The following is a 26017-nucleotide window of genomic DNA, read 5'->3' on the forward strand; positions in this document are numbered from 1 at the left end:
CAGGACAGCCCGTTCAATCTGCTGCAATAAAATTGGCATAGTACTGAGTTATAAAAGGGTATCCCCAATTTTTTTTCACAGTAGTCTTACTTCCTTCCAACAACAATCCTTACAAAGCGCTCAACAAACCAGCGGCTGTAAAATCTGTTGACCAACAAAGTATTAAAACTACAATAGCAATTGCAAAATGCTGAATGTTGATACGTCCTCACAAGGCACAACTTCTGCGCTGATTGAAGGGTCATCGCAAAAGGCGCTTCCCATCGAGGACAACAATGATACCATTGCCGGCAGTATATCGCCCACTGTACCCAATAATGACAACAGTAGCAAAGAATCCAAGGTCTTAGAAGATTACGGAAATTCAAGTATAGATTCTAGCTCAAAATCCCAACTTCCTCCACCACCACCTCCGATACAGGTGCAGACGACACAACAACAACAACAACAACAAAATCAACAGAGTCAACAGAATCAAAGTCTGCATCAACACCAGCAGATAAATCAACAAAATCAACAGCAGTCAAGGAATGACGTGTCGTCGTACATGAACATTCCCAATAACTACATGTATCCTGGGAACAACATTATTAATTATAATACTGTGAACAGTGGAAACGAAAACAACAATAACTCCCAGAACTATTTCCTGGCCAGGTCTAACTCAAACCCTATGGAACAGCAATATCTGAATGGAAACGCTATAGCGATAGCTGCGGCAACTACTGAACAGGAAACCACCAATTATTATTTTAAATCTGGCCGACCTAAGTCTAAGCCAGAAATGAATATCAAAAAGTTCCCAGCGTCTAACATTAGTAAGAGCTCTCATACAAGGCCTTTTGGGTGTAGTTTTGCCGGCTGCACTTGGGCATTTGCTAGAATGTCAGATTTAAGAAGACATGCCAAATCTCATACAGAACCTTTATTTCACTGTCCATACTGGAGAAATGATCCCACCTGTCATAGAAATGGGGGCGCCTTTAATCGTTTAGACGTTCTTAAACGTCATCTTCGCCTTGTCCACTATGTGAAAGATAAAAAACAATTCATAAGTGAAGGTTCTAGAGATGATCCGGGATGGTGCAGAGCATGTCAATTAATGTTCCCAAATTCAAAAACGTTTGTGGAGCATTGCTTAGAATGTGCACAACAATTGGTACCAACGGAATGGAAAAATAGCTCAGGTAACAATCCCAGCAGCAACAATAGCTATTCCAAGCAGAAATTTTCCAGCGTAGTGAATCAGTCATTCATGCCATTGCCTCTACCACAACAACAAAGTCATAATGGCCAAGTAAATTTACAAAGCCACCAACAATCTGAATACAATGATAGTGCACAAGCTACTGCTCATCATTTATACGAATTGTCGAGGTTAAGTACAGAGGAGAAAGTTAATGATGTTTACTTTTTGAATTCAGATGCCAATCAAGAGTCCACCACAACTCAGACACAAAACCACTACTCACAGGGCCAGGCTAATTCCGTACCACCACTAGACGAGGAGAATTCCAAAAGAAGTATGGACTATCCATCGGAGCAAGACGCTAAGAGAGTGAAAGCCGATGCTATATAATAAAGTATCTCAATGTACCATTACTATATCCGTAGATCATAAATTAAGCTTGTAAAAAATAGCAGATTTTTTTAAAATTAACGAATACAGATAACTAAAGATACAAAAGAACTAAATTCTGACTAATTTACAGGCGATTTCTTACAATTTAAGCTTCATCTTCTTCTACATCTTGATCAGCATCAACTGTGTTAGTGTGGTCAAAGAAATCAAGAATGGCACAGTTTGGATGCAAAATATAAACCATCTTGTTCTTCTCTGCACTATCAGTACCAGATGTCTCTATCTCGTCTGGCATCCTGGTATCATTGTTTGTGACACTCATCAAGATTCTATCTTTGACCAATCTTCTCATCACCTTGTAGGCTAATTTTCTTTCCTTATTATATTCACTTTCAGATGAAATTTCGCTTTCCTTTTGATGCAAGTACCAAGATACGATTTCGTCAGCAGAGAGTCCCTCGCCTCCTTCAGCATCATCATCAGAAACTTTCTTTACAAGCAAATTCATCATAGCAACATACTTGTCATAACTTATTGATGTGGTTTCCTTTTTCACTCTGGTAGTCGCTTCGCTACTTGGAGCAACATCATGGCTGATAGTGACATCTTCATGACCTTCAGGAGCGTCCTTGTCTCCAGCCTCGTCCACGATTCCAGTTTCATTACCGTCTTCTACTTCAATATCATCCATTTCAACACGAATAATGGACTGCTTCAACAAGTCGTAAGCTTCAGCAACAAAACTTGGTGTGATTTCTTCAGTACAATTGGCTCTAGCAATGGCTTCTGACAATCTAATCATCGATTCCAATTGTCTGACAGTGATTCGGTATGAAGATCTACCTAAACCTTGAGCATCATCTTCTCTTAACTCCTTATATCTTGTTACCAAGAAATCTCTGGCTTCTTTAGTCATCCTTGGTTTGAAGGTCTTTGCATACTTAATGTATCTTGATAACTGCTCCGCAGAATATGGAGGATGAATGGCCTCATCTCTTAACATATGCAAATCGACAATGTGAGAAGCCAATTGTGTATCAATTCTCTCATTACAATCGTCCAAAATAACGAAAAACAAGTCGAATCTAGACATAATTGGAGCTGTCATATTCAAATTGGATCTCAATCCCATTTTTCTATTATATCTGCCTCCAATGGGGTTGGCGGCTGCCAAGATCGAAGTTCTTGCATTCAAAGTTGCATGAATACCTGCCTTAGCAATAGAAATAGTCTGCTGCTCCATGGCTTCGTGAATCGCCACTTGGTCTGAAATATCCATTTTGTCAAACTCATCAATAGCACAAATACCATTGTCAGCTAACATTAAAGCACCAGCCTCAATAGTGAATTCTCCGCTTTCTTCATCTCTTACAACAGCAGCTGTCAAACCGGCAGCCGAAGAAGCCTTACCAGAAGTGTAGATGGCTCTGGGAGAGAATCCGCAGACGTACTTCAAAAACTGCGACTTCGATGTGGAAGGGTCACCAACTATACAGATATTAATATCTCCTCTCAAATTGATACCATCTATAGTCTGCTTATGGACACCTCCCAACAATTGCAATAAAATTCCTTTCTTGACAACTTCATGTCCAAAAACAGCTGGTGCAATCGACTGCACCAACTTATTGTAAATATGTTCGTCCTTTACCATTTCCTTCAATTGAGAAACTTCAGATTCACTAATAGAAGTCAAGAAAATTTCTTGATCGTTTGTACCTTGGAAATCAACTTCGGAGCTGTCCTTGTCTTCGGTACCACCATTCTTGTTAATCAATGAAGAAACGTGACAGGCATGGAAAGCTAGTTTGTAGGTAAGATCTCTAACACCAAGAGCCTTTAGCCCACTCACACCAGAGCTCAACTCAGAAGACACTGCTCCTCTATTCTCTTTAACCGATTGGGGCTTTATACCTGGTAACCCTAACTGAGAAACATCTGGAATCACAATCTCTGTACCAGTGAATTTACATTTATCTCCCGGCTTGGCTCTTTCGACTGCTTCTCCACGTAAGATCACATCCAACGTACGAGGCATAGAACCGGTCGGTATTTCATTGGAATTCTCTTGGATCCTCACTCTTTGCCAATCAATAAACTGAGACTTGGCGACATTGAGTGTGAAATATGATTGGTTCTCACAAGATGGGCATGAGGTTGGTTCGGTGTACTTGAACACCTGCTCGATACCTTCAATAACAGCGGAACACATGTCACACGTGAAAGAAGCTCTGAACAACTCCGGTCTAACTTCAGACGTTCTTGTGACAGTTCCCAGAATAGACATTAACGACCCGATCTTACTAGTTCTGATATCTCTGATACGGTTGATAGTAGGTAAATTGAAGAAAGAGATTTGGAAAACTCTCTCGTTCGACTGAGAAGCTGTGGTGGACGACGACTGCTCGCTGAAACCATTCTTCGAATCTTCTTCATCTGCGGAGTTTCCCATAAGACTGGTATGTAAAAGACTTGGGGCATACTTTTTTAAGAGTCTTCTCAAACCCTTGAGAAGAAATGGGTAGAAACGATAGTATTGTTCTGAAATAGCCGTGGCAAGAACACCGTTCTCTCTTCCAACCAAATGCTGATAGTTGATGTACAATGTGCTAATTTCAAGTGTTTTCATGGTCTCGATCTGAGCCAAATAAACCTTCCCATCCCAGTCATCGCGCTCGTCGGTGGCCTCGTCTTTCTCTACAAACTCCTCAAGAAACAACTCGAAACTTTCTCTAACCTTTTCTCCTGTCACGTCGACTACCTTGGGTACGGCTATTTGTCTTCTTCTTCCGGCAACAACAGCAGATGTAGGGGCCAGGTTGGTAGAAACGGCTTGGGACTCCGAGAAGAGCATAGGTTGAGTACTCTGGGGAGTGAAGGCTCCTGGCCCTATTGACGATCCTGGTTGTGAGGAATGAAGCAAATGGGCGGCATCGGAAGGGATTCTCCCTGGAGACGATACGAAGTTGGCCATTGTGTAGATGTTGTAATTTGTTTTGAAGTTATGTGGACTATAATTAGTTGATTCAGCGGGTGAAGATAGTTGACAGAAAAATGCGTTTTTTCACCAGAAGGGTATGTAAGTCGTCAATCTATCTCAAGGTTACCTATTCCAGATATAAAATGGAATCTAATCAACCACTACTAAAACAAATGCTCAAAGAAACAAGATAAATGAATGTACAAATAAATGGTTATTTCAATTAAAAGTCCAGAAAAACGCCAAATTCACAGACAGAAACATTAACATTCAAAAAAAAAAAGAGTGTGTAGCACATAGTTATTAATGTATAGTGTGTAGAGGTTTGCGAGGTATGTGAGAATTGTGAGTGAGGTTTGTGAGATTTGTGTCTTGGTATTTTGTCAGACGCGTTCAATTTATGAAAAAATTTCCCAATCAAGTTAAATTGTATTGTTCAATTAGTGCATTTAATATACTTGTTTCCGAGCGTTGCATAGATACAGTAATGAGATGTAATGTAAGTATAGATATAGAATAAGGTGAGAGGTTTTTGTATGCGAATGTCTCAGTGTGGTTGAGCTGTTTGAACATGTTTGAGTATCATTTTGGAACATGTGAGCATGTTTGACATGGTTGATCATTTTGGAACATGTGAGTTGGAACTTGTTTGTACCATTTTTAGCTTGCTCGTTTTAGTTCTAAGTTCCTCGTTAAAATCTGTGGTCTTTGTACTATCGTATTACTCGCAGATATACCATAGAATATTTTAAAGGATATAGTAATCGTTTCCCTTGTCAGACTATCACCCGTTGGCTGACTACTATATATACATTGAATACACTACATGACGAATATCCATCACAGCTATTACATGAAAAATACGTTGCTATGACAAGAAATAATTGACAAAAACAAATTGTGCTATCTGGAGCAGTATCCTGTGTCATTTTAGTTGCTCCGTCAGTCAGTTAACCAGCTCCTGTGTATTTTAAGTATAGGAATGTTATCTGGTGGAACATTTTATAAGCTTCCCTGCGATAGTGTGAACCTCTGCTTGTATAAGCAATACAGAAACTAAGTACATTGTTTTATTCGAACACCGAATCTATTTCTTATTTCTTATATAACCTTTTTTAATCTACAGGTATAAATTCTAATATGGTTGACTGGTGAACATCGATACCTTCACAGTAAATCCACTCCAATCATAGTAACCTTGGAGACCTTGTCAGAGCTTGCGAGTTGCTGATAAATGGTATATCAGTAGTCCTGTATAATGTGGATCATAAATGAGAGATTGCAAAAAGTGCTGCAAAATTGATCTCATGATCTGTTTGGGGATTTAATTGGTTTCACTACAGATGATAAATTTATGAAAGTATTTATTAAAGCTCTTGAGAAGCTAACAAAGGTATACAGAACAGAAGTGGGCAATCCTGATTGCCACCGAAACTGAAAAACGAAGACACCAAAGAAGACAATGGGTCGAAGAACAAACTATTTTGAATGGCTATTTTCCAAAAATAGTGACTCAAAATGAAGAACAATAAATTTAACCAAAAAGAAACGAAGTGCAAATTATCCTCGCAAAACGGACGCTCAGCGCCCGTTTAATCACCGGCCAAAGGGAACAGTTCCATTTCCATAAAATTCACTGGTCGATAACGTAGTTGGTTGGAAAGTTGAAGAGTCAAAAGTATCAGAACTTGACGCTTGGGTAGGTGCCACAGAAGATGATGGTAAATCTTCAACAATGGAGCTAGTATCAGGAGAACTCAGAGCCTCGACCGGCGAAGAAGCGAGTGGAGTCAGCGACTCCACTGGTGTTGTTGCAGTTTGCGAGGCTACCGCATCACCAGATGATGTAGGAACTGCCTCAATACCAAAGTCTCCTAGTGGTGCATCCAAAGCGTCAACATCATTTGCTGAGGACGCTGTTGGTACAGCTTGAATATGGAAAGCCAAGTTTTGAACGCCCACGGGAGCAGGCAAATGGAAAGTACAGGGGTTCCTATAGGTCAAGTGGTAAGAAGTTGCTGTTCCTCCTGGTTGCGCTGGTATAATCGTATTGATCACCGTAAAAGCATTAGTACAGGTAGATGTTGTGACTGTAGGGATTGGTAATTCAACAATAACTGTACCGGTTCCACCAGGAGTAGCGGGATGTGTTACTCTTGTCAGTGCACCGTTCCAAGTTGTTGTAGTTGTGACTGTCGGCGTAGGTAACTCGACCAAGACAGTGCCAGTATCACCAGCAACAGCGTAATGCGTGCTTCTAGTGCTTGCACCTGTCCACGTAGTGGTCAATGTAACTGTTGGAATTGGTATGTAAACATTAACAGTAGCAGTGCCACCTGGTGCGGCTGTTGTGGTGTACGCCGTTGAGATATAGTACCCTGTATGTGTGAAGGTTACCGTAGGGATTGGTAATTCAACAAGAACTGTACCTGTACCTCCAACAGTACCTGCTTCAGTGACAATGGTACTGGCTCCAGTCCAGGTAGTAGTCAAAGTTGTGGTTGGAATAGGAAGCTCAACAAGAACTGTTCCTGTGCCTCCAACAGTACCTGCTTCAGTGACAATGGTACTGTCACCAGTCCAGGTAGTAGTCAAAGTGGTGGTTGGAATAGGAAGTTCAACAAGAACTGTTCCTGTGCCTCCAACAGTACCTGCTTCAGTGACAATGGTACTATCACCAGTCCAAGTAGTAGTCAAAGTTGTGGTTGGAATAGGAAGCTCAACAAGAACTGTACCTGTACCTCCAATAGTACCTGCTTCAGTGACAATGGTACTGTCACCAGTCCAAGTAGTAGTCAAAGTTGTGGTTGGAATAGGAAGCTCAACAAGAACTGTTCCTGTGCCTCCAACAGTACCTGCTTCAGTGACAATGGTACTGTCACCAGTCCAGGTAGTAGTCAAAGTGGTGGTTGGAATAGGAAGTTCAACAAGAACTGTTCCTGTAAAACCAGGGAAAGCGTGATGTGTGCTTCTAGTGCTTGCACCTGTCCAAGTCGTAGTCAACGTAGTGGTTGGAACTCGTATGTAAACGTTAACAGTAGCAGTTCCACCTGGCGCAGCTGTGGTAGTACGCGCCGTTGCGATATACCCTGTATGTGTGAAAGTTACCGTAGGGATTGGTAATTCAACAAGAACTGTACCTGTACCTCCAATAGTACCTGCTTCAGTGACAATGGTACTGGCTCCAGTCCAGGTAGTAGTCAAAGTTGTGGTTGGAATAGGAAGCTCAACAAGAACTGTTCCTGTGCCTCCAACAGTACCTGCTTCAGTGACAATGGTACTATCGCCAGTCCAGGTAGTAGTCAAAGTTGTGGTCGGAATAGGAAGCTCAACAAGAACTGTACCTGTACCTCCAATAGTACCTGCTTCAGTGACAATGGTACTGTCACCAGTCCAAGTAGTAGTCAAAGTTGTGGTTGGAATAGGAAGCTCAACAAGAACTGTTCCTGTACCTCCAACCACAGCTGGTTCAGTGACTGTGGTAAGATCACCTGTCCAAGTAGTAGTCAAAGTCACGGTAGGTGTAGGTACTTCAACAATGACTGTTGCTGTTCCACCAGGAGTGCCTCCATGTGTAACTCTTTTACTAATACCAGTCCAAGTTGTTGTTACCGTTGTTGTTGGGATAACTTCCTCGTATATAATAGTTATAACTCCTCCTGGCGTTCCTGGCTTAGTGATAATGGTTGACTGAGGAGCATTCCAAGTATTGGTAGTTGTAGTGCGAGGGATAGTGAGATACTCATATACTGTGGCAGTTCCTCCTATAGGTGCGGTGTATGTTACTGCGTAGGTTGTTGATTGATATCCAGTAATTGTTTTCGTGATAGTAGGGATAGGCAACTCAACTAAAAGTGTAGCAGTTCCACCAACGGTACCAGCTTCGGTGAGAGTAGTAGTAATACCACCGGTATAAGTCGAAGTTTTGGTTACAGTTGGAATTGGCAACTCGACTAATACTGTACCAGTGTCGCCAGGAGTTGCAGTGTGAGTAGACCTCGTATAGTCACCAGTCCATGTTATAGTCGATGTAACCGTAGGGACAGGTAAGTAAACGTTAACAGTTCCAGTGCGACCTGGTATATTAGCTCTAGTGGTCACTCTAGTTGAGTATCCACGAGTCCAAGTTGTCGTTAATGTTACTGTAGGTATTGGTACATCAATAAGAACGGTAGCTGTTTGACCAGGGCGATAAGCCCTGTCGGTTTCAGTGTGTGAGTAAGCTCTATTCCAAGTGACAGTAGTTGTCACAGTTGGTGTAGGAACTTCGATGATAACCTGGCCTGTACGTCCAGGACGTGGGACACTGGTAATTGTAGAGGTATAACCGAAATTCCAAGTCCTCGTGTATGTTACGTAAGGAGTTGGCACCTCAATAAGGACTGTAGCAGTTCCACCAACAGTAGCTGGTTCAGTTATTGTAGTTGTCACAGTGCCAGCATAAGTCAGTCTTCTTGTTACGGTTGGGGTAGGAACTTCGACAAGAACGGTAGCAGTTCCACCAACGGTGGCTGCTTCGGTGGTGGTAGTTCTCACACTGCCAGCATAAGTCAGTGTCCTTGTAACGGTAGGAGTAGGCACTTCAATAAGGACTGTGGCAGTTCCACCAAGGGTGGCTCTTTCTGTAGTCGTAGTTCTGAAACGAACATTGGTAGTAACAAGTACTGTTACAGTGGGGGTAGGCACATCAACTACAACAGTAGCTGTTTGACCAGGACGAATAGCTCTATTGGTTTCAGTTTGTGAGTAAGGCCTATTCCATGTTATAGTTGTAGTAACAGTTGGTGTAGGAACTTCAATGATAACCTGGCCTGTACGTCCAGGACGTGGAACCTCGGTAATTGTTGAAGTATAACCAAAATTCCAAGTCCTCGTATATGTTACATAAGGGGTAGGAACATCAACAATGACAGTAGCTATTCCGCCAGGTGTTGCAGCTATAGTAGACGTGGTTGTAAAGGTGCTTGCCCAAGTTACCGTCTCATATCTGGTAGGGATTACCCTATAATAAATTATACTTCCTGTCTCACCCGGTGTTGCAGTTACGGTTTCCGTCAGTGGGAAACTGCTGAGCCAAGTCGAAGTAATTGTTTCTGTTGGAATAGGAACCTCATAAATGATGGTGGCTGGGGTACTTCCAACAGCTCCAACTGTGGTAGTTGACCTGCGATCAAATGTCCACGTAGACGTTGTAGTAACAGTAGAGGCCGGAACGTATACAATAACTGTTCCTGTTCCACCTGGCTGTCCAGCAATGGTTGAAGTTCTGGTATTTGGAAAGTTCCATGTCAGTGTAGTGAACACGGTTGGAATTGTCTCCTCGATGTACACAGTAGCGGTTCCTCCAATAGGGGCCAAATGTGTCAGAGTAGTCCCATAATTTCTTCTCCAAGTTTCTACTGTAGTCACAGTAGGAATTGGTTGCTCAATAAATACCGTTGCTGTTTTACCTGTGGGAGCAAATTTTGTCAGTAAACCCAGGGTACTCAGGAGCCAGGTCGTACTCACCGTAACGGTTGGTATTGGCAAATATTGTACTACCCCAGTTGCCACACATCCAATAAAAGGTTTACAAGTACTACCAGTGGTAACTGAAGCTGTCAGTGAAAGCCATGTGATGGTAACAGTAGGAAGCGGTGGTGCAGCAAAACTGCTACTAAGACAAAATAGAAGGAAAACAATTACTTTATTCCACATTTTCGCCTTGCCAGATGAGAGCCTTCTCGAGATATTTCAGAATTGAAGTGAGAACTTGGTGTTTAAATACTTCAAAATGTCCGATTCATTTGTCTTTCTTGGCTATCTTTGGGTATTAGAAAATATGATTCGTAAAGTTATTCTCCTAATCGCTCTAGGTTAAATCGTTTGATGAAAATACAATTTCACATTTCGTAAATATAATGCCATACCGATAAGATTAGGGGAGGGTTGACATTCCTAAAGCGCCCTTCACCGCTTATAATGAGGGGATTACGAGACGATTGCGAGATATCAATTTCCAAATATCAAAAACGCCGTTGCATTTTCTAAATCAAACAAGGGTGGGACATGTACCACAACAGCCATGGTCTCATTCAGTTGCAGCTGAGAAGCATCAATTAAAAAATCAGTTGCAAATAAAATACACCATAAAATAATAGATGCAAAATATAATCTGCAAATTAGAGATTAAAAAAATCCTGCAATCTGCAAATTTATTTGGCACGTTATTTTTGAACCTGTTAAAATACAACACCTTCCAATGCTGAAGGTCATTACGAGAACCCCCATGGTTGAAAGAACCTTCTGGCCTTCGTACTAAGGTATACCAGCGTCCACTTGGTAATATAAGGCAATCGTAGTAGAGGGTCTTTGCTTCTTTTACCCAGAAACCTTACTACCATGTGTTTTTAAGAATAAATAAATTAACGAACTCTCCATCGCATGAACGAAATCACTACCGAGAGTTCCTCGCCACACAAGAGAATGTACCTACGGTTTTTGGCACATCTATCAAGGCCACTGTAGGTTATATTCGTCTCTGTATGCACTTTACCCAAGCGGGCAGAAAATTCACCACATTCTCACAACCTTTTTGAAAGATATTATTGGTCTTTTTTTAGACTTCAGTAAAATAATCCGGGCGCAAAATAAAACTTTATGGCAAGTTCTAGAAGTATATTCACCTCGTACTAAGAGCAGGCTTGTTATAGAAACCATGACATCGTCCAAATTGCGGTGAAGGGTTTGTGTGGACCCATGGAGATTTAGTGCGAATGAGACACTATACTTTTCTGTGAAACAAATAGCCACCCTAAAAGATGCCAATGTGAGGGGGCATATCCCCAGGTTTGAAAATTCGTAACGAATCCTGTGTCCTCTGTAAGCTGCATAAGGGTATATTTTGGCAGAAGTTGGTTTAGTACCAGTCAAAGTTTTAGACAGTATTGGTGAAAGTAAATATTTTGGTGGCTTTGGTTATATTAGGTGCATGGGTCTAAAGTATGGGAGTAAGGATCATATTTTTTTAGTCTGTCCGTCGCATAAAATAGGACACCATTGAAGCCGATTTGTAAGTGACAACGAACAGTCCAACCAAAAGTCCACACAAAATGATAGAATCAACATCCTGCTAAACGGACAAGATAATATTAGAGTTATCCAAGACTTTCTAGAGCGGAATACGAGCCTTTACGAAGAGAACTCTTTGAAGATGACAGTAACAATAAGCAGCTGTGCTTCCCTAAAATATCACAAGTAATAAATGGTTATAGTTACTTCATGATGGCTTAATGTCGCTCAATTGGCTAACTGGAATCATCTTACGTCCTTGGACCAATGGTAAGCAGTGACCCTCTCCTTTAATCAAATAATACCATAACAAATAACAAATTATTACTACATTATTACCACTAACAAATTATTTATGCTTCCAAATTTTTCTGTTGATAAAAAAGTTCGGGCGCGGTAGGAAAAAATGTCCCCAAAGAAGAATCCAGTGGTTAATTGAGGCCATTAGGTTTACGATAGAAAGGTGGGATGTCCATGATGTTCGGAACATTTGCTTCTAGACGGCTCTATTCGATCCAACGCAGTTGTGAGTATTATTTGTCTAATTTTTAGACCCTTCCAGAGATAATTGGATCATTTGTCACCCACAATTGGAAAAGTGGTCACTTCCCCAGTCTGGATCCCAAGTTACTAACCAACACCCCAGCAGCCCCCAGTTTACTCAACTTAAGGGTTGGTAAGATCATACACGTTCAACAGCATGAGAATGCCGACAAGTTGTATGTTTCTCAGATTCAAATTGAAAAAGCTGGTGAAGGACTGGAAACAGTACCAACAGTTCAAGTCTGTTCGGGATTAGTGCAGTTCATTCCGCTTGAGCAAATGAAAAATCGCAGAGTAGTTGTACTTACGAACTTAAAGCCTTCGAAAATGAGAGGCGTGAAGTCGGAAGCCATGTTATTAGCTACAGAGAAAACTACGAGTATCGATAGCGGCCAGGAAACGAAGGTCGAGTTGATCAACCCTCCCATAACTGCAGAAATTGGGGAAAAACTTCACTTCCACGGCTTTCCCTCCGATTCAGAGCCGCCTCGATTAAAGTCGAAAATATGGGAAGAGATACAGTCTCATTTGAGAACTAATGGTAAAGGAGAGGCAGCGTATTTCTCCGAAGAAGGATCGGAGCATGTATTAAGAGGAAACAGTCCGCTGGATCCGGCACGTTCAGATACTTTGACGAACACTGTAATTCGATAGAAGAAGAGAACTGAGTTTCGCCAAGAGGACGCAAGAGTCATGATCACTTGTCCACCTCCGTTATCGCCTTGGGGATTACGATAAAGGAGCACACATTGTGTACGAACATCCTTATTATCGGCTTAAATAACATTATTCCTTTGGCCACAGCGTAAAGAATCGTGGGGCTTTCAGCTTATTTTCAAGCTCTACACGCAGACTGTAAATATCATGTACAAATAAACCAAGTAATACCTTGATACCATAATTATTAATCTATATTTACGATATTATATTCGCACCTCCAGTTTAAGTTCGTATTATTTAGATTAATCCAATTTGGTGTATCTTAAGTATGGTTTTACCTTCTTGAAGTCACCAAACTTGGCCTTAGCGGCGTCGTCAGAAACTGTTGGTGGAATGATCACATCTTGCCCGTCAGTCCAGTCGACAGGAGTAGCAATACCCCTCTTATCAGCCAACTGTAATGCATCAACAACACGCAAAACTTCTGCGGAGTTTCTGCCGGTAGAAGCTGGATAAGTCATAGTCAATCTGATCTTCTTGGCAGGGTCAATAACAAAGACAGATCTGACAGTAGCGACCATACCGGATTCAAGGTTCTTGAAGTCGGCTTCAGTGACCATGTCATATTTGAATGCGACTTCTTTGTTGCTGTCAGCGATAATTGGGAAATTGAACTTGTCTCCTCCAGTGACAACTTCTTCGATGTCCTTGATCCAGTCCTTGTGACTCTCGACACCTTCTGTCGATAAACCGATCAACTTAACACCTCTTTTGTCAAATTCTGGCTTCAATTGGGAGAAGGCTCCCAATTCAGTAGTACAAACGGGGGTGAAATCAGCAGGGTGTGAGAAGAGAACAGCCCAACTGTCTCCGATGTATTCATGGAAGTCAATTTTACCTTCAGTAGTAGCAACCTGAAAGTTTGGGGCTGTAGACCCGATTCTAATTCTTGGTTGATCTTCCTGCTTGAATGAGATAAATCTAGTAGATAAAACTGGTGTAACCAATTGGCTTTGGGCCCTTGGAATAGCAACTCTGATAACGCTTCTGCGGAGCAATTGACTGGCCAACATGTCCAAAGTATTTTATTAATCTTGAAAGCAGTTTAGATTAGCGGAGACACTCAATTTACCTCAAGACTACTTTTCAAAGCAACAATAGGAGATTCTAAATCCAGATAGCATCCCATACCAAGGGAGTCTGAATAAGCTGAAAAAAGATCCTGCATCGTTTAATTGCAATATCTCACGTGATTTGCAGCTTTCAGACGTGATTTGCAGCTTTCAGAGAGATGCAATCATGTCTGGTTCTTTGTCATAGTTAGCAGTAATTGATACAGTCAGCGATTTGTTAAACTTTTAGTTAGAAGATGTGAGGTGGCTTTCTGCAAATGAGTGTCGTGGTCTAGATTATTATTAAGCTATATTATTCCTGTAACACATGTGAAATAACATAAATTGGAAAAAGTACATTAAAAATATTTACAGCGCAGTTAGCTAAAGTTTATCAATTCATAACACATGTGGTAGCCTATCCCTGTCTGCTCATTTTTCGGGAAGCATATTTACATCGAACCAACCCAAGAAATCGTCTTCTTGGTAGTTGTCGTTATTTAACCAGCCATTAGACTGCTGTTGGAAGAAGTTGTCCATCTGGTCTGCGACACCATTGACCTGGCCAATGTATTGCACTGGTGTAGCCTGAGCACTAGATGGATCCACCCCCAAGGCACTCTGCAGAATCTGCATCGAGTCACCTCCAGCGTACATCAGCTGGTTAGAGATGGCTTCTGTTGCATTTTGGGACATCATTGAGAACGTCTGTGGAGGTTGAGAATAAGCCTGCAGAGGAAGCTGCTGCAGTTGTAATTGTGCAGCCACTGGGGTTTGAGGGAATTCCTGCTTAACTAATGGAAGCTGTGCTGCTATTGCAGAAGACGAAGCCGTACGTATGATATGTGCGTGCGATGGGGCAGAATTGTCAATATCATTAAGGGATGCAGGTGTGTGCTGATCTCGTATAGTATCTTTCATACTTCCAGTGGCCTCTAACATAGCCAACGGTATTCCATTGATTTCTATAGGCTTATCTCCAGCTACACTTCTTGCTTGATTCATGGCTTGGTCTGTTGGTACCAACGTTGTAATAGTAGTACCATTAGGAGTAGTTGTGGTAATTGTCTTGAAGTCATCCTTCGTGATCTGATTGTAGAATGGCAACGGAGCTGGACGTTTACTGACGGACGTATCTGTTGTTGAATTCTTTGGAATCTTTGTGTCCTCCAATTCCTTGTTGTTGGGTTTGCTTTTATCTATCAAAGTTCTCCTTCTAGCTTCGTGGACACACCAAACCAAGTCGTAGAAGAGAGAAGCTGTTAAATGCGATCTCATTCTGTTGATGATGCTTCCTCCTGCTTCAAGATTGTCGTTCAATAAGATGTCAGGATAAGTATACAAGACTATGTTCAAATTCTCTAGCACTTTAGCAGTTCTGGAAATGTCATTTTTCAAGTCCTTCCAGGATGACAATGTGTTTCTCATCAATCTGTGGACTGTGACTATCAGTTGCCTCGAGCTGTCAACATATTTATCTATCAAATAACGAGACAAATGCAATTTGAACAAAAGTAATACCGAGTATGTCATTGCTTGCCTGATGTAAATTGGCAATTCGATTAACAGTATGTTCTTCAACATCTGCGACGTTATGGTAACAACTCTAGTAGCTGATAAGTAAGCTGAGCTTACGTACTTCACCTGGTCTTCAATTGGAGTTCCAGGCAAAAATGCAAAACAACAAATCATTAACTTTATATAGAGATAGTATACGTCTATCCCCGATCCTTCATCGATCTTCAACTTGAATTTCAATCTCTCCAATTCACGATCTAAAATGTTTAACGAACCTGCTCTATTCAGTGGTTCCAATAAACCATCGGGTCTAGTCACAGAAATACCCATAACATTTACCAATTTACACTGGAAAATGGAAAGGGAAATCAAACAACGGAAGTCCTTGGGTAAAGACTGATCTACTCTTGCATTCTCCAATAAATAGTCGGTAGTGTTAATAGAAGGTGGAAGACCCAACACTGAGGACCAGAATTGCTCGCAGAAGAATACTGCTAACCATGACCTAGTTCTCCAGCGCTCGGCATCCGGTCCTAGACTTACTTGAGTTCGGCTAAACTCTTGGATAAACTCACCTCCTCTATGTAAACCCAACTGAAGTGACAAGTTCTTAGCAAGTCCAATGAAACGATAAGAGCAGTCGTCCAAGACCTTTTCATTTGGCAATGGCCAAATGGAAAGAATGATCAATGCTTGGATGACATGTGTAGATCTAGGTGTCCTAATCCAACATGTTTCTATAGCCAATTGTTTAATTAAAGAAGCTAATGACATGTATAAGGTAGGCTCAGGCTCCGAAAGCGATGCTGTCAAAATGACCGTCCAGAATAACAATTGCGATTTGTGATACAACTCTGTAGCAGATCTTGAGGTAATTATAGGTAAGAAGGGTAAATGCTTTGTTATAAAGCGGTTGTGTAACTCATTGGCTTTTTCAAGGGGTAAGCGGACCTCTCCTAGTATGAATTCAGAAACCTCTCTATATTCGATTTCCTCTTTCTGGTGCATATTCAGAGCTGTTGGGGTATCGTTGGTGGAAGGGGATGTGTCGGACCCCTCCTGTAAGACATGGCCTATTTGAGATGGTTGGTTATGGGTGTTGCTGATGGAATCATTTAACTGAGGTGGGGCTGAAATGTTAGTGCTTGGTGAAATATGATATGTAGCGGGCGGATACACTGGCGATTGGTCGAATTGGAAATTCATAGGTGAATTGTTGCTATGGGTAGATAAGTGTCTGGGGGTGTGGTTTTGCAGTTGTTGCATGAAGTTGAGATTATGCTGGTTAAGAGCTTGTGTAAGAAGCGACTCATTCTTCGTTAACATTTCAATCTTGGCCTTTAGTTCGTCGACGTCGCTCTTCAAGCTCTGGATTTGAGATCCTTTTTTGGGCCTGAATTGTGGGTCTATTTCGCATTTTAATCCCATCCGGTCACATCTTTGGCAAGGACTTGGATAATTCTCAGAAGCATTGCATTTGATCTTGTGCTGGCGACAGAACGTGCATGAAGTTACTGGTCTGTGGCCTGTCTGTTTTGATTTGTCACCACTGTCCATGTCAAGATGAGAATTGTCAATAGCCGAAATGGATCCGCTGTGGTTACCATTGTTGCTGTTGATATTGCTGTTTGTCGAAGCCTTTCTTTTCTTGGATTCTGTCAAGGACGAGCTGTTGATCGATCTTCTTTTGGCAGAAGTAGAGTTATTATTGGCAGGGAGACTTGGTGATGGTGTCTGTGGGGGTATGGATGGTGTTGGTTTTGGCAAGATGGACTTTACTTTAGATTTTTCCATGTTGCAGTATGATATATGATCAATGAGGAGTGTTTGGTCGATCGTGGATAATTACTTAAAAGATGGTCACTTCGCACATATGATGGAGTATAGTTAGTCTATGCTTTTGTACGCGAATTTAACGTTCGGAATGAATACCAGCTATAATAATGGCAACGTTTTTCCGAGAACACAATCTTCTTTCAAAGATCAATCTCGCGGTCTTGTCAAAAAGTGTTAACCGCTTATGGAAGTCCCCCAAATTAATGTATATCTGTGGAACCCTAAACGAACTGGTCTCTCCTCAACTGATCACGCACTAACTCTGGGTGGACGGAGGTATAGGGGTATCGTCAGATCGCGAAAAAAAAAGTCACAAAAGTTTTCAGAATCGATGGAAGCTCAATACTAAGCACTCTATTCTGATATTTAGCCCAATTACTCCTTGCTAAATGCTAGCTTCTATTTACACTGGTTCCTTACCACAAATTCCTGGACAAGTCGAAAATTTTTGGGGAATGAGAGGTTTATATTTTTACAGGAGTGCTGGGTCGTGCACGGACCGACTGATGGAAAAGATAAAATTTTTGCTTTTTCCTTTTGTTTGAGTAGCGGGGCTTAAGACGCCGCACTTACTGAATAGTGCTAGGTACCAAGGCATATAAGGACAAATGGGTAACGGAGGCAGCGTTTATATGGTGGATTGGACAGTTGTATACCGGACGGCGTAGTTGATCGTTTAGATAAAAATTTTCGATGGTGAATTCCTAAAAGAGTCATCGAAGTGCATGTGTCACAAGGAATCGGAGTCGATTGTGTTGAATAACGGGTGAGATTGGTTGAGTTGGGATACATATGGAGGTGAGTATTTTTGTAATTGAGAATTATATGTTATATGTATAGAGGCGAGACTTTAAGGTATAACTTGCTCGTGTATCATGAAATACGTATGGAAGGTGTTCATGAATAGATATTATGTAGCTTCTCGTTTATATTTCTACTAATTGACTACTTTCAATTGAGGAACACAAAGAGTGAGTGCATTCCATTTTGAATTAATGCCGAATTGTCGAGCCGAGAAAATTTGTAACATTATTTGATCCATATTTGCAAAAATGGTCAGAAATTGGTGAAAATCATCTTTCAAGCACTACAATTAACATACAATCACCAGTATTTTCCTAAATCATTTCATTTATACTTATTAACTAACAAAAGACCTCTACTTGACTCTATATAAAGAACTGGCCAGATTGAGAGGTTATTATGTTGGCTGGATCGCCATATGTCGTATTATAATTTTGGCAGCTGTGCATAGGATTACTTCAAGTTGTGCATATATTCTTTCTTGTAACATTGAAGAAACCTTGCAACACTGCTTCGGTGCTGAATGATCCACCGACTTACAGAGTACTTACTCTTTATCTTCTTCTACTCTTGGATCTCCAATTCCATCTTCATAGATAGCGAAAACACACTCGCTTTCAGGTAAACATGGACTGTCATAGATTTTACAAATTCTAGTCTCTGCTCTTCCTTTCTTGAAAGACAAACGTGTAGTTGAACTGTGAGCAATAATGTTACCACCAATAGGCTTCTTAGGGTCCGGGTTGTACATGGACGACATACCATCAACTTGAGCCACCACTTGGTTGGTAATGACTACTGCTATACCGAATTCATCGGCTAAACGCTGCAACGTTCTCATGAATTTTGCAACATGCGTTTGCCGTGCACTCAATTCTCCACGGCCAGAATAATCTGTACGATAGAGAGACATAATAGAGTCGACTATAAGTAATGAGAATCTAGATTCAGCCATCATCTGCGCTGCAAGACTTAATAATTGGAATTGATGTTCTGCGTTATAAGCTCTAGCATATGCAACGTTATCCAAACAGTCATTGGCATTTAAGCCATATCTTTCTGCAATCGAGACCAATCTGTTGGGTCTGAAGGTACCTTCAGTATCGATATACAAGCATTTACCTTCTCCACCACCCATATCAATCGGTAACTGACAGGTCACAGCAAGAGTATGACATAACTGTGATTTACCAGTTCTAAACTCTCCAAAAACCTCAGTAATAGAACCGGTCTCTATACCGCCACCCAATAATGTATCTAACTGTTTTGAGCCAGTTGTTAAGCAAATTAATTCTGATCTTCTACTGTGGAATTCACTGGCAGTGGTGAATCCCAAGGGCACTACCTTAGCAGCCTCATTCGAAATCTTCTCTGCTTTGGCTTCACTTATACCCTTTGTATTCATCAATATACGCTTTGGTGTGTATGCAATGCTCTCGATGGTGTGATAACCATCAGCTTTTAACTTCTTGATATCACCTATAGTTATACCATTGCCTTCCAACTGCTCAATAAGTAATGGTCCACTAAGCTCTTCATCGTCTACGTCTTGGCCATCTGGTTGCCCATACGCCGTGGGATGTTCTACTTCAGTCTGTGTCATGCCTACTATACTATCATAAACTATATAACTATATGATAATACACGAGATGTTTAATAACGAGAAATGAAAGACGCGGATTGTTTTTATTTTGGTTTCGTGATCCGAGACGTGTGCAGAACAGACATCTGTCGCAAATGTGTCAACTATGTCGCAAACAGGATTTGCGACTAGTAACACACATAACTTTAACTCTTCGGTGAGAGCCCGTTTGAGTTGCATAAAGAGCTAGGCCTATTATTCCGTAAACAATCGAACACAGTTTTCCATGCATGGGCAAGATTTTAATATAATCCCAAGTAAGACGTAAAGAAAAGCTTCTTAAATCAATGAAAGAAGTTTTGTAGATACCTACCATTTGGACTATATGATCCAAGTGCAGTAATAGAGTTGACCATTCTGTTCAATTATGAGGGAACACAACTTCAGAAATGATGCAACATTTGGAAAAGTTCGAATAATTGATCTAAAGTTCGAGGCAGCAACCTACCAGTAGATTCTATTTAGCGCCCGGTGAGCTTTACATAAGATTATGGGGCTATTCTAATATCTTATAGATAGTTGTTATTGGCGAGGTTCCATAGATCCCATGAACACTGTTGATTACCTAGCAATACGTGAACTACATAATGCAATGAATCATGTTTACGATTCGACTGAATTGGGGAAATGAGGCAAAGGAGTGCGTCGCTGAGTTACAGATGGCTACTCAAGTAGGTAACAGCCCAAGGTGTCAATAGTCCGCCACTGTTGGTAATCTTGTCTTGTTTTCTTGAGACCCGTCCGCATATGGGCAAATATGATTCAATCCGCAACTGTTTTCACCATGATTGCATAGTACAGGGGACAATATCTACAAGATGTTCCCTGTTCCATAACATTGGTTGGATACATAACCATGATTATGTTTTAGTCCTGTGCATAACGGCGAAAATGCAAGGGCCAGTTGATGCAATGTCACAATCTTGCTGTCGTGAAAATGATGCGACAATTAAGTGCTAATTACAGTGAACTACATATCACAATTGAAACATTCTTGAACAAGAATGAATGACACATGATCTAAAAATGAGCTATTATTAACCCTGCTAGCAAACTCCGAAAAGTTTCATAAGCTTTCTGACTAATTAATACCTAAACTCAGATAATATCGTAAATTAAAACTATACGAGCGTTGGATAAACTCTGGAAGTTGACGGGGAGAACGAAACGATGTCGTTAGAATTTTAACAGATGATGACATGGCTAAACCACAACTCCGAGTGATTCGTTTGGTAACCACCCAGTCCAGTGAAATAATTTGGAATAATTCAAATCAATACAAATAGGATGTTTCTTTAGGTATCTTTTGGATAATAATTGCAAAAATATTGATAAATTCTTTCACATTTCCACAACTGGCAACGATCAACCGAGCAGTACCATACAACCGCACTAACTCAGTGACCTTATCTATTTTATTGCTCGCATGCTATCAGTTAACTATCTTCTATCTGTAGGCTGAAATTTTAGACCCTTCTTAACGCAAAGCCAGCTGCAGAATGGAAACACCGTGTTTAACTGATGTCAAAATACCCTCACTATTTCAAGTTGTAAGGATCATCATGTTGATGGTTGTTAGTTAGTCCACCCCGGATTTTTTCTGCGACCTTCAAAATATTTTTTGCACGATGTAGCAACGGATTTACTCGGCAAGTCATTTAGAAAGAGCTTGAGAAGTGACAGCAGAGGATTGGCAAAAGAGATGAGATCCGTGACCAAGGCAAGGCAATCATAAGAAAAACCCCAGGTAGACTCTGAATAGTGAGATAGCGTTACTTTCTCTCCGCGTCAAAGGCTCGATCTAGTTGGGTGACAGAGTACGTTTCCACCTCCATTTTAACCAATTTCAGAAAGTTTAAACGTCGCTCTCTACTTGACGACTAACGAAAATTTTCTAGTAACCGTACTACGGCCACTAGACAACGCCATTGGCCAGTAAGCAACAATATCCCCAAACTGGGGTGTATTCGCACCAGGTGTTCCCTAAACAGGTCAGGAGCGCCTCCTGTCGTGAAGTAACGAGTGGACTGATGAAGAGCCAGTGGCTGCGCTGGTTCTATTGTGGGGGCCCATCGCGATCACGTGCCAGAGCCTTTCGCAGCACAATAGTTTCGCAGCATGTTACAATAGGACCCCATTGACGATTTCTGGAATTTGATCCAGGATCGTTACGATGTGCTAGCAAGGGGGCAGGGAACCACGCTGACTTCAAAATCACTGTGTCAATGCACAATCTCTCCAAGCTCCGAACCTGATTTCTCAATTATAGAATACCCATCTCGATCTCATTCTCTCGCCACCAGCCTCCCTCTCTTCTGTGCGCCTTCAAAACTATTTCTGTACGTTCCACGATTATTCCCACCGTTGAGTAGACGAAACTTCCCGTTCGGGAGTGCGAGTAAACAGTCATTCCAGTCGTGTAACCCGGCCAAAACGTAAACACTGCGAAATTCTTTATTTTGTTTCAGGCTCAATACTCGATATTTGCAGGACGCCCAATTTGCAAATCTTCCTAATTTGTGTTTACAGCCAACAGCATAGGATGGTATAATAAACAACCAGTTTCATGTTTTACAGAGGATAATTTGGGCGGTTATTCTATTATAAAGGCTAGAAATTGCATCTGAGAGCGGGAAGTTGTTGTTCTTGTTCAGACTGCAGTTTTTTTTGAACCTTTTGTTGTTCTTGTTTTCATTCATTTAATAGTTAACACCGTCTGTTCTTTGTTCTTTTGTGGTACGACTAGTTGATATCCGAAATATCTACGGCCAGCACACGCCGTCTCAATAATACCAACCACCATCGCGAACAGTTGGTTGTCCAAAACTCTGGCTACCGTTAGAGTCCACATCCCAAGTCCCCAGAATCCCTTGGTTCCTATCCCGTTGGCAACGTTTTCTTCTTGCGTGTCATCTACCAGTCACTCCTTCCGTCCCCTTGTTGCATTGTCTGTTGCGAAGACACCCATTCAACGGTTAGTCATCATCTTCCATTTGTTGTCTCGTTACATTATCCTTGGTAGATACTTGAATTGTTTTGTTTTCGATTCCAACTTCTAATTGTTATAGCATTCTTTCAGTTGATACCAACTTTTACAGATTTAGAGGTCATCGATTTCTTAGTTATTTCCTACCTTCGAAGCATATAATAGTGGAACACCGACAGCTCATTCTTATATTCTATTAAGAATCCCATCAGCAATTACATTAGCACCTTTCCCCACCTTAGCATTAAACACTACACAACATGGCGTCGCTCACTGCAGTATCACAAGCTCCTGCTACACATCATAACATCCCACAGGTGATCAGTTCAACGGGAAATGGCTCTGCATCAACCCCTAGGTCATCCCTGCAATACAACACGTCCAGCAATTCAACTGCAATGCCACCTTCATCAGTCAAAAGAATACACAGAGAGGTCCGCTTTGGGGCCTATATCTTAGGATCCACTCTAGGAGAAGGAGAATTCGGAAAAGTCAAGCTAGGCTGGCGTAAAGATGGTAAACACCCATCTCAAGTAGCAATTAAACTTATTAAAAGAGCATCAATTCTTAAAGACTCAGATTCAGAGGTTAAGATTCATCGTGAGATTAACTCCCTCAAGCTTTTGAGCCACCCCAATATTGTTTCGTTGGTTGAAGTCATGAAAAGTGGAAAATACATCGGAATAGTGCTCGAATATGCATCCGGAGGTGAACTCTTCGACTACATCCTTACTCATAAGTATCTCAAAGAGAATGTAGCCAAGAAGCTCTTTGCTCAATTAGTCAGTGGAGTTGACTACATGCACTCAAAAGGACTTATTCACAGAGATTTGAAGCTCGAGAATTTGTTGCTTGACAAACACAAGAACGTCATAATTTCAGACTTCGGCTTTGTTAACTCATACAATAGAGATAAGAACGACTTGATGAAAACTAGTTGTGGCTCTCCTTGTTACGCAGCTCCAGAATTAGTCTTAACACAATCGCCGTACGAAGGTAGAAAGGTGGACATATGGTCACTTGGTGTCATTCTTTATGCAATGTTGAGTGGCTACTTACCCTTTGACGATGATCCAGAAAATGAAGATGGCTCTGATATAGTTAAGTTGTACCACTACATCTGCAAGTCTCCTTTGACATTTCCTGAATATGTGTCTCCACTCGCTAGAGATTTGTTGCGGAAGATTATAGTCCCAGACCCTAGGAAAAGAATCAATATCAATGATATTCGTAACCACCCTTGGTTGAGCCCATACGCTAACTTGTTGTCCATTAGGCAACCAGAATGGGATAGAATTCATAAGGAGAACTTACCTTCAAGTGGTTCTAGTTCTGCCAGCGCTAGCGCAAATGGAACTTCTGCATCCATGAAGAGATTCTCAATGATTAACGAAAGAACTAACAGTTCCTCTTTGATGGGAGGAACTATGGGTCTCAGCAGCAGCGGAAGTAGCATAGCTGTGAGTGCTTATACCCCAGTGCAGAACCATGCTAACACAGCAAACACTGTTAATGGAAACACTGGTCACTCAAGATCTTACTCCTCCACTAGCATCTCATCGCAGTTATACTCGTCACCTTCGATATCCTCGTCGTTGGCTAACGCAGTGGCATTGCCTAAACTCAACACGGATTCCAGTAACTACACTACTGCCAACAACACCAACCCAAATAGTAGTTACGTCAATGTTTCTGACATCAATGCGTCCGCAAGATCATCACCTTCTCCTACCAAATCTCGCCATGTCAAATCTGCCTCCATATCGAATCCTTACCCCTCGGCCAGCATTGCACTCAAGGCGGTGGTAAATGAGAATAATGGCACTAACCGTAATTCTATTTCTGGCGACTCACTTAGCCAACCTCTCTTTGCATCGCCCCCACCACCAACCACTTCTTCAAACAATAAGAACTATCACTATTCAACGCCATCACAGAGAGCCACGACAACATATACCGGTAGTGTCATATCTACCATTGTCGAGAGTCCAACAAAGCCTCAGCAAAACGAATCGATCATTGCCCATATAAGTGGAAATGGTACTACCCCTTCACCTAGTCAAAACAACAACTTCTGTGGACTTCTTCCTCCATCTTCACAATCTCCTGGTATCCACCTGGGAACTTCATCTCCTAGCAGGCTCCCTCACTCACACAAAAAGCCTCGTCCAACTTCCTATCACCCATCATCAATGACATCTTCACTTATGTCTAACTCTGGCTTCAATGGAGCTGGTTCGGGCTCTTCTGTGTTATTAGATTACATCAAGATGCCTTCGCCTATTACTAATCTCCCTATGCCCCAATTTCTCTCGACGTCCCCAACAAAGGCCTCACCAGTATCCGAAACCTCTTCAGAAATGGCCAGTTCTTGTGGCTCACCAGTTGGAAGATCTCCAAGGACAGCCAATAATTCTAGAAGAAACTCTGTGGTCACGCATGTACACGTTAATGGCGTGTTAAGCAATGACACCGTTGTTCCTTCTAGTAACTCGCCAGATCCTACGAATAAGAGAAACTCAGTTTTGAGTTATTTAGAGGACAAGATTGACACATTAGAATTGAAACTGTTCCAACAGCTGCAACAATTGCAGAGCGATGGCACTCCACAGATCAATCAACTGCCAATCTTTGACACCCAAACATCCCCATCATCGAAGGGTGAAGAGAAAGAAGACGAAAAGGAGAATAAAGATGTTGAAATGCAAGATGCAGAAGGGCAAAACACAAGTGATACAACAGTAGCTGGCGCTGACTCCGACTCTATCGAGAAATTCTGCCCGTTGGAGAACGTAATTCAAGAGAAGTACCCCGAGTCTGTCAAGCCTATCGATGTTGCGGTATCCGCTCCATTGAGAGGCTCCAGAGGCCCTGAGCGTACAGGTAGCACCCACTCAAGAAAAGAATCTTCGCTTTCGGCAGCTCGTGACAAGGAATACTATAAAGAGAACAAGGAACTGAAGAAAAGAAACAGATTTTCCTTGCTTTCTTTTTACAGTACCTACAACTCTTCAACATCTAACGTGTCGTCACTTTCGAACTCCACTGCTGTTAATACTATCACAAACACGTCCCATGACAGCAACCCGGTCCCAGTTAAGAAGATTCTTGAGCCATCATCAGAGGCCAACGTTGCGAAGTCATCGAAGGATCAGAAGAGAATCAACTCAAGCTCGTCATCTCATTCTAAGAGATCATCTATTTCTATTTCCACAAGTAGTACTGCTAATGGAAAAGAAGCCAGTGCCGCTAGAAAAGTCATGGACTTCTTCAAAAGAAGAAGTGTCAGAATCAGTTGAATGA

The 26017-nt window shown here is 41.5% G+C and overlaps 8 protein-coding genes across 8 annotated transcripts; 3 read left to right on the forward strand and 5 right to left on the reverse strand. All coding sequences in view use genetic code 12, as the record gives it.

The window, feature by feature from the left end:
- Positions 1 to 187: 187 nt before the first annotated feature.
- RJT20DRAFT_134152 (uncharacterized protein) lies at positions 188 to 1579 on the forward strand (the record flags this gene model as incomplete). Its single annotated transcript, XM_064918280.1, has 1 exon — positions 188 to 1579. One exon carries the CDS (start codon positions 188 to 190, stop codon positions 1577 to 1579), a length of 1392 nt encoding a protein of 463 aa, XP_064774921.1.
- Positions 1580 to 1638: 59 nt separating this feature from the next.
- MCM6 (MCM DNA helicase complex subunit) lies at positions 1639 to 4918 on the reverse strand. The gene has a single exon (XM_064916864.1). It carries the CDS (start codon positions 4554 to 4556, stop codon positions 1728 to 1730), a length of 2829 nt encoding a protein of 942 aa, XP_064774922.1. The 5' UTR covers positions 4557 to 4918; the 3' UTR covers positions 1639 to 1727.
- A 1001-nt stretch (positions 4919 to 5919) lies between these two features.
- ALS3 (adhesin ALS3) lies at positions 5920 to 10259 on the reverse strand (the record flags this gene model as incomplete). The annotated part of the gene is made up of 3 exons (XM_064919099.1): positions 5920 to 6832; positions 7547 to 7787; positions 7890 to 10259. 3 exons carry the CDS (start codon positions 10257 to 10259, stop codon positions 6159 to 6161), a joined length of 3285 nt encoding a protein of 1094 aa, XP_064774923.1. The 3' UTR covers positions 5920 to 6158.
- A 1574-nt stretch (positions 10260 to 11833) lies between these two features.
- RJT20DRAFT_1438 (uncharacterized protein) lies at positions 11834 to 12809 on the forward strand (the record flags this gene model as incomplete). Its single annotated transcript, XM_064918682.1, has 2 exons — positions 11834 to 11882; positions 12259 to 12809. The coding sequence occupies 2 exons, from the start codon at positions 11834 to 11836 to the stop codon at positions 12807 to 12809; spliced, it is 600 nt and encodes a 199-aa protein (XP_064774924.1).
- Positions 12810 to 12963: 154 nt separating this feature from the next.
- Positions 12964 to 14124, reverse strand: RJT20DRAFT_34934 (peroxiredoxin). Its single transcript, XM_064919796.1, has one exon. It carries the CDS (start codon positions 13886 to 13888, stop codon positions 13118 to 13120), a length of 771 nt encoding a protein of 256 aa, XP_064774925.1. The 5' UTR covers positions 13889 to 14124; the 3' UTR covers positions 12964 to 13117.
- SEF1 (Sef1p) lies at positions 14125 to 17455 on the reverse strand. Its single transcript, XM_064919797.1, has one exon. It carries the CDS (start codon positions 17237 to 17239, stop codon positions 14360 to 14362), a length of 2880 nt encoding a protein of 959 aa, XP_064774926.1. The 5' UTR covers positions 17240 to 17455; the 3' UTR covers positions 14125 to 14359.
- Positions 17456 to 18394: 939 nt separating this feature from the next.
- On the reverse strand, positions 18395 to 19720 carry RAD51 (recombinase). The gene has a single exon (XM_064916865.1). It carries the CDS (start codon positions 19686 to 19688, stop codon positions 18633 to 18635), a length of 1056 nt encoding a protein of 351 aa, XP_064774927.1. The 5' UTR covers positions 19689 to 19720; the 3' UTR covers positions 18395 to 18632.
- Positions 19721 to 22974: 3254 nt separating this feature from the next.
- On the forward strand, positions 22975 to 26013 carry RJT20DRAFT_134159 (protein kinase; the record flags this gene model as incomplete). The annotated part of the gene is made up of 1 exon (XM_064918281.1): positions 22975 to 26013. The coding sequence occupies one exon, from the start codon at positions 22975 to 22977 to the stop codon at positions 26011 to 26013; it is 3039 nt and encodes a 1012-aa protein (XP_064774928.1).
- Between the last annotated feature and the right edge of the window lie 4 nt (positions 26014 to 26017).

This window comes from Scheffersomyces xylosifermentans (genome assembly GCF_036884685.1).
Source record: "Scheffersomyces xylosifermentans strain CBS 12540 chromosome Unknown RJT20scaffold_3, whole genome shotgun sequence".
In the NCBI taxonomy this organism is placed as follows: Eukaryota; Fungi; Ascomycota; class Pichiomycetes; order Serinales; family Debaryomycetaceae; genus Scheffersomyces; species Scheffersomyces xylosifermentans.